General features: G+C 53.2%; 1 protein-coding gene across 1 annotated transcript; it reads left to right on the top strand.

Moving 5' to 3' along the window:
* The first annotated feature begins 794 nt into the window (after positions 1–794).
* Positions 795–7,513, top strand: SERPINE1 (serpin family E member 1). Its single transcript, XM_082857052.1, has 9 exons — positions 795–922; positions 1,565–1,836; positions 2,480–2,713; positions 3,248–3,442; positions 4,055–4,253; positions 5,705–5,805; positions 5,923–6,009; positions 6,545–6,628; positions 6,960–7,513. The coding sequence occupies exons 2-9, from the start codon at positions 1,566–1,568 to the stop codon at positions 6,995–6,997; spliced, it is 1,209 nt and encodes a 402-aa protein (XP_082713178.1). The 5' UTR covers positions 795–922; position 1,565; the 3' UTR covers positions 6,998–7,513.
* The last annotated feature ends 572 nt before the right edge of the window (positions 7,514–8,085 follow it).

Consider the following 8,085-nt stretch of genomic DNA (forward strand, 5'->3'; position numbering starts at 1 on the left):
TGGGCTCCTAATTTCCCACCAAGGCTTTACCCCTTTACCCTGGTTACCCACCACCCCACCCAGCACACCTCAACCCCCAGCCATACAGGACTGTTGACACAAAGGGAGCCCTGGGGACACCACCAGAGTCTGGACACGTGGGGGAGTCAGCCACACATCACCCAGTGGACGGGCTGGCAGGCGCTTGGCAGGGAAGACGGAAAGAGGGGAGGGAGTTCTCCACCAGGCTCATGTCCTAGACAGTCAAAACCCAGACAATCACATGGCACGCTCCGGGCCCTCTGGCTGCTGGGATGTACTCAGGAAGAGGGAGGGGTGTTCTTCCCAGTTTGGCCAGTGCATGGAGCTGGTGGACAAAAGTCTGCAGGATCTTTAGTTTCTTTGATAACTCTGCAGCGATCTGTTTCTCCAAAGGAAAAGGAGGAAGTGTAAATCATTTCCCTACACTGAGCACTGGGGAAAGTAAGCACTGGGTGCCAGGGGTCAAGCTGGCATAACATCCCGAGGCAGAGGGCAGCAGAATCAAGGGAGGCCCTGGGGTCAAGGCAGCCAGGATTTGCTCAATTGTTCCAAGCCCTCTCTGACATGTACACACACAGGGCAGCACGCACACACACACAGATGCCTCAGCAAGTCCCGCAGAGGGAGGTGCAGAGGGGGCCCGGCTGCTGTTCAGACAGACTTCCAGAGCCAGAAAGTGGGCGGGGCCGGGCCATGAGTTAATCTACTTCCGGCCCACATCTGGTATAAAGGGAAGCAGCAGCCTCCAGAGGAGCACAGCCGCATCTGGCTGAAAGACCAAGAGCGCTGTCCAAAGAGCCACACCCCCTCCCCAGCAGAGGAGTAGCCACCGCCGTCAACACCCGAAGCCCCAGCAGCAGCGGGACAAACTGACAGTCACAAGGCACCTTGAGAATTTCAGGTAAGAGTAAAAGCAAACTCTCTCCATCTCCGGACCTCGGGCTAAGGCAGGGAGCACCCCTCTGCAGACGAGCCCCGGTGTTCCTCTTTCTTTCCCCGGAGACCTGCAGCCCTGAGTCGACCCCGTCATATCAGTGATCACAGGAGAGCGGGGAAGATGGGCAGGACCCCCCAACAATCCCACCACCCAGAAGCAAGGGCCTCACTTCTCTTGGACCCTCTCCATGGAGACATTCCCCCTTCCCAGCGCAGGAAAGGGGTTTTTCATACCTGCTAACTTGAATGAAGCCATGATTGTGAAAGCATCACAAGAGAATTAAAAAGCATCGTGTAAATCACAGATGTTATTATAATTTCACCTTTCAGCCTCCTGGAAGGGAAAGGAGATCTCTTGGAGGGTGGAGCCAGCGGGTTCCAAGATTCCCGCAGGTGAAAACGCACTTAAGACTCCCTGGGGCTGAGACAGAGGGGAAAAGACTCAGGATCTGAACCCATCATGGTTTCTGTCTTGCCCTCCTGTTCACGTATCATCTGCTAGCGGCAAACATGGGGAGCCTGGCCGCGGCTGGGGTCCCATCACCCCTCCCCACTCACCATCCTTCCGGAACTCTTCCCTCATCGGATCTTTTTCCACTGGCTCTAGGATGCCGATGTCTCCTGTCTTCGCCTGCCTCGCACTGGGCGTGGCCCTCATCTTTGGTGAAGGGTCTGCCTCCTACCATCACCAGTCTCCGGCGGCCCACCTCGCCGCAGACTTTGGAGTGAAAGTGTTTCAGCAGGTGGTGCAGGCCTCCAAGGACCTCAACATGGTTTTCTCACCCTATGGGGTAGCCTCAGTCATGGCCATGTTACAGCTGACCACAGGAGGAGAAACGCAGCAGCAGATCCAAGAGGCGATGCAATTCAAGATTGATGGTGAGAGATGGGGCAGAGTGGGAGGCGGGCATTCACGTGGTCTTCCCAGGACAGGGGTGTAACCAACCAGAGGCAGAGGAAGGGCTGACCCCCGCTTAGCTGAGCCAACTCCTGTCCTCCCATGCCACAGGGATGGACCACTGCATCTTCTTCTCACCACACCCTGTGTCACTTGGTTCTTGGACAGTCACAAGGTGTACAGGCCAGTGGATCTGGTATAAAACAGCCCTGCCTCACCACTCATATACTGTGTGACCTTAACCCCTCCGAACCTCAGTGTCCTCATCTGCAAAATGGGGACAATAAAAGTATCGACCACATGGGGCTGTTGTGAGGGTCAACTAGAATGATGCATGTGAAGCGCCTGATAGCTATTGTTATTATTAAAAGAAAAATTAGGGTTTATAACTTAAAAACAGAGAAAAATATTCCAAGCCAAAGATAAGGGTTAGGACCTAAGATTTTTGAAGAAAAGAGGGAGATGCAGGAAAGATTAAGGTTTGGAATGAAATCTCCATCCAGAGACCTCTGGGGGAGCAGAAGAGTCCTGTGCATGTGGGCAGGGTTAGGGGAAGTTAGCCCCACTGGGAGCCCTGGGTTTGAGATGACTTTAATGTGTCCTTTCCTCCCCGCTTTGGCCCAGAGAAGGGCATGGCCCCTGCCCTCCATCAACTGTACAAGGAGCTCATGGGGCCATGGAATAAGGATGAGATCAGCACGGCTGATGCCATCTTTGTGCAGCGGGATCTGAAGCTGGTCCAGGGTTTCATGCCCCACTTCTTCAGGCTGTTCCGGACCACAGTCAAGCAGGTGGACTTCTCAGAGACAGAGAGAGCCAGGTTCATCGTCAACGACTGGGTGAAAAGACACACAAAAGGTGAGCAGGCAGGGAAAGGAGGCCAGTCCCCAGGGCCTGCAGAGAAAAGGGATTCAAATCCTAAGTGTCCTAACCTCTCCCTTCCAGCATCTTCTGCTCTGTAGACAGGTCAAGTGCTTTAAGAATCAAAGCATCATGTTTTTCCATAATTAGGCTTTCCCCGTGAACCAACTCTAAAGTCATCCCTAAAAAGTATTGCGAGGTGTTATAAGAACAGTAATAACCATGACAAGGGGCACACACAACCCGTCAAGACTGCAGCTTAGGGAGCAAAGTAAGGGGAGACATATTTCCAGGTCTGATCCTGGACAGGATCCCAAGACCACGAAAGTGTGGTGAGCTGGAAGGCTTTCTGAGACTCTTAGGAAGATGAAAGGGGTTGAAAGCAACTAGATAGGTTCACTAAACCTTACCCAGTCTGTCTTCTGACGGAATCCCTTCTGACACACATCCATTAGAGGACTGGGCGCCAAAGAGGACCATCTAAAAGGATTTAAAGATACCTAGCCTCCTGATCGCCTCGATTTCCCACAGGCATGATCAGCGACCTACTTGGCGAAGGGGCTGTGGACCAGCTGACACGCCTGGTACTGGTAAACGCCCTCTACTTCAACGGCCAGTGGAAGATGCCTTTTCTAGAGTCGAGCACCCACCACCGCCTCTTCCACAAGTCCGATGGCAGCACTGTCTCTGTGCCCATGATGGCTCAGACCAACAAGTTCAACTACAGTAAGTGCAGAACCCTCCCTTCCCCAAGTCCCACAGTGACTGCACCTCATCCCTGGGGGGCATCCCCTCTAAGGGAGGAGAAACCCTAGAATACACCCCAGCTGTGACAAAGACTCCCCAAGTAGGAGACACTGGGATTATCAGAGCAGCAGAAAGTAGCTGTTACCTTGTGCAAGATGAAGCTGAAATCCAGAAATTCCCTCAGGCCCATATTTGACCACTTTGACCCCATCTCTCATCTTCATGTGGTTCTAGTGTGATAACCTGGGGTTCACAAATCCTTCTGGGGAAGAGTGATGTGAAAGTTGAGATTAAGGAGGTGGGGATTGGAATGGATTAGTAGCTGGGTACTGGGGAGAAGGCTGTGAAGGTGAAGAAGGCCAACAGGAGACAGAGAACCCAGAAGACACTGTGATTTAGCAGAAGAGAAGGGAAATGGGAATAAAGACATTGAACAGGGGAGTGGTGGGGTGGGGGAGCCTCAAAAGCTAGGATGGAGAGTTGGCTTCCAAAGAGTGGAGGGGACAGGAGGACTAGTTGAAAAGCCACTGCTGGGTTAGAACCAACAAGAACTGGAGCCATTGCCAATGCGCCATCTTGGTGTCTTCACAGCTGAGTTCACCACCCCCGACGGCCATTACTACGACATCCTGGAATTGCCCTACCATGGGAACACTCTCAGCATGTTCATTGCTGCCCCCTATGAAAAAGAGGTGCCTCTCTCTGCCCTCACCAGCATTCTGGATGCCCAGCTCATCAGCCAGTGGAGAGGGAACATGACCACACTGACCCGCCTCCTGGTTCTGCCCAAGTAAGCCACCCTTTGCTCTTGCCACACTTGCCAATGCTCTAGTCCCCTCTGCCTACCCCCTCCCCTCTCCCCTGGTTCCCTGGAAGTGCCACCCCCATGTGGAGTTTCCCAAACGTGACATCTGCAGGGTAGGGACAGGGACATGTGTGGGTGGCTGATGGGAAACACTCCGCCCTGGGTTTGATTAAGATTCCTCTCATCATCCCTCTTCTGCTGGAGGGCAGTTTCTAGACTATGCCCCACATTTACCACCCTCTGAATACCCGGCAAAAGCTAGCCAAAGGAAGAGCCAGAGAGATAGATGATGCAGGGTTGGGGTGGAGGGGAATACATTGATCTACACTCTTTTAGGAATGCCCCTCACTCCCACCCCCTTCTCTTCAAGTTAGCATCTAAACAATGGAGACAAAAGGAATCGCTTCCGCAGATGAAACAGCCAGAACTACAGCTTCTAGCTGGCTTCCAACGAAGCAGAGTTTTAAAAATCCTTCTGCAGAAGCAAAGAGGGTGCCGGAGGCTGAGGCTGGATAATTCCACAATTGTGGGGAAGCTTCCCACCATGCTTACCCCAAATTTCCAGATGCCATAATGCCAGGCTTAGGGAAAGAGGATCATTTAGTTGGTTAGCACGCACTCTCTCTCTCTCTCTCTCTCAAAAAAAAAAAAAAATAGAGGTAATTAGTTGTGCCCTGATGGGAAGCAGAGCGAGGGCCCCAAAGCCTCGCTGCTGGAGTCCTCCTCAGGCTCAGCTCTCAGAACACAATCTACAGACTGGCTTTTTGTTCAAATATCCTTGCAGAAGAATTTGCCCTGCCCCCTCCCTCCCCAGTCAGACTGAATATAATTGTGCTCAAACTACTGCCTTATTTGAGGAAAGTAATTAGTCATAGGTTCAAGGGGGTGGGGAGATTGCAGGAAAATGTTCATTAGTACTAGAATCTCCCAGCAAGGAGGAGACCTTGCCAACGGATTTGAAAAAACAAGCTTCCCACTTCTGCTTTCTTTTTTTTTTTTAATCAATTTATTTATTTATTTATTTTATTTGGCTGCGTTGGGTCTTCGTTGCTGCACGTGGGCTTTCTCTAGTTGCGGCCAGTGGGGGCTACTCTTCGTTGCGGTGCACGGGCTTCTCATTGTGGTGGCTTCTCTTGCTGCGGAGCACGGGCTCTAGGCGCGCGGGCTCAGCAGTTGTGGCTCGCGGGCTCTAGAGCTCAGGCTCAGTAGTTGTGGCACATGGGCTTAGTTGCTCTGTGGCATGTGGGATCTTCCCGGATCAGGGCTCGAACCCATGTCCCCTGCGTTGGCAGGCGGATGCTTAACCACTGCACCACCAGGGAAGCCCCCACTTCTACTTTCACATCAGTCCCCATCCTGTTGGTCTGTGGGGACGGAGATACTTGGTGGGGTTAGAGGTGGCCTGAGCTTGAGCTGTGTCCGGCTCCTGTCTGCAGGTTCTCCCTGGAGAGTGAAGTTGACCTCAGGAGGCCCCTGGAGAACTTGGGAATGACCGACATGTTTAGGCCAAACCAGGCAGACTTCTCAAGACTTTCAGGTAAGAGGTTTTCCTTTCACTTTCTTCCGCTGGTGGACAGTGGGGTCCCTAAGAGGACTAAGGAGCTTCTCACTGAGAACCAAAGCTGATGTGTTTTGGTATCCACCTCTGTTTCAGATCAAGAGCTTCTGTACGTGTCGCAGGCGCTGCAGAAAGTGAAGATTGAGGTGAATGAGAGCGGCACGGTGGCGTCCTCCTCCACAGGTGAGTCAGGCTCAGGTGAGGTCTGGCAAGTCTCAGCTCCAGGCTTCCAGGAGGGCCCGTGGTCTGGAACCCAGACCCTGGGTGAACCAGGAAGACCCCACTGCCCACGTCAACCAGGTCTCTCCTGGTAGAGCTTCGCTTCCTGTGTGGAGCGCATCACCCCGATCCCACTAGAATACAGGCCTGCTTTCCCCGGCACCCCGCTGCCTCCCCACTGGCTCTGAGGTCCTCTGACTGTGAGGTCCTGGCTTTGCTCTCAGTGGTCACTCACCTTAGAGGCACTTGCTTCCAATACGCCCTAAAAGGGTTTAGATAAACGTGCCTGCGAGTGACTACCTGAGAGATCTCTACCCAATTCCTGGAGGAAACCAGGCCTCAGAGGACATCCCAACCCTTTTAGGGTCCACATCCAGGAAATAACTGAGCCTCCTGAAACCCCCCCATCCCAGTGCCACTGTCACTGGACCACCTGTGACCAATCCAGGCTTCCGTGCCCACGTCCCTCCGCTCTAAGACGTGGTCCCTTCTTTTCCAGCCCTTACAGTCTCAGCCCGAATGGCCCCCGAGGAGATCATCATGGACAGACCCTTCCTCTTCGTGGTGCGGCACAACCCCACAGGTGAGCCGGGGGCCTGGGAGACCCCCCCACCCCCCCTGTTCTCCTGGACTCGGGCACTAGTCCGGGCAGGTGTAGACACCCCCACTCCCCCCAAGAGGACTCCAGGCAAGGAATCATAGCTCTGTTCCCCTTCCCCTCCTCGGAGGCAGTGCTCTCTCCAGACGGGGTGCTCAGTCTGTCCCCCAGTCCCAGCTTAGTCACTAGAGCAGCTGTGCCTCCAGGCACTCACTCATCTCCCTGTATCTCAGTTCATCCGTAAACACCCAGCTGGGTGAGCTGTGCTGTTCCCCTTCTCCCCCCTTCTCATCTCCCATGATTCTTCCGTCCTCAGGAACTGTCCTTTTCATGGGCCAAGTGATGGAACCCTGACCATGGGAAATGCAGCCCTCATCTGGGACGGAACTGGAGATGTCCAAGAAGAAGAAACTCTGGAGCAAAGAATTTTTATTTTAATTCATTTTTCTGGAGAAAGAGAAGATATTTATCTTTTTTTTTTTTTTTTTTAAATGGTAAATCTTTCGAATCTGTCTCTTAGACCTCCGGCTCTCCCAGGAGGGGAAAAGAGGACCTTTGAGTTAAACTCCCCAGCGGAGACCCTGGGAGAGACTTCAGAAGCACAATGCCCCGAAGGTCTCCCAACAAGACTGCAGAACTCCCAGGATCATTTGCGCGGCTGCTTCAGCCCATCGCTCTGCCCGTTCGGGTCTTCGGACCTGGATCCCCCTGAGGCCCTGGCAGGAGGCGCTGCAAGGCTTACAGGAAGGAGCTTTTGTGTGTTTGCTAGAAATAATTTGTGTTCCGGTCACGTTGCCGTCACTCTTGCACTGTCTGCCGCTGCTGAGAAAGCTGGCTGCAGGCCAAAGAAAGCCAATGGGAGAAACACCCTTTCATGTCAAGGTCCGTCCTCCCCCAGCTCAGAGGCACGAGACCCACCCAGGCCTGGCTGCTCCCTCCCCAGAAACAGCGTGCATATATTATTTTGGAGTGTAGGTGACTTGTTTACTCAGAGAAGCAGCTTCCTGCTTCCCACAAACTTTATGTTGCAGAAATAGAGGGAGAGAGATGAGATTTATGCCTCGTTCTTGGCGCCAATATCCTGGTGGGGAGGGTGGGATGCCAGGGGTGTCCTTGAGCATTTATCACATCCTTGTCCTTGTGTGCTTGTGAGAGAGAAAGGACTATGGAGAAAACCTATTATTTAAACTTGTTCATAGTGTTCCTTTGTGGTCTGTGTCATTGCACCTCAGGAGTGGCCACTTGCCTGTCATTCCCCTCCTGGCAGCGGGAGTGATAGGGCCCACACTGCCACCTGGTGGCTGCCCGAATCCCATCGCTCCTCTCCTGGCCTTTCCACTCCGTGGAGCAGGACCCCTGCCAGGACTGTCCAACTTCAGCCCACTTTAGGGACCAAAAGGATGTGGTGGGTGAAGGCAGACAGAGCTGTTGTTTCAAAATTT

This window comes from Leucopleurus acutus (assembly GCF_964270905.1).
Source record: "Leucopleurus acutus genome assembly, chromosome: 16".
Classification (NCBI taxonomy): domain Eukaryota; kingdom Metazoa; phylum Chordata; class Mammalia; order Artiodactyla; family Delphinidae; genus Leucopleurus; species Leucopleurus acutus.

Bases quoted from the DNA above. Each gene is read 5' to 3' on its own strand.
- SERPINE1 (XM_082857052.1), top strand. From the start codon at position 1,566: ATGCCGATGTCTCCTGTCTTCGCCTGCCTCGCACTGGGCGTGGCCCTC. The intron at 1,837-2,479 runs GTGAGAGATGGG...GCTTTGGCCCAG, and splicing joins GATGCAATTCAAGATTGATG to AGAAGGGCATGGCCCCTGCC. The intron at 3,443-4,054 runs GTAAGTGCAGAA...GTGTCTTCACAG, and splicing joins GACCAACAAGTTCAACTACA to CTGAGTTCACCACCCCCGAC.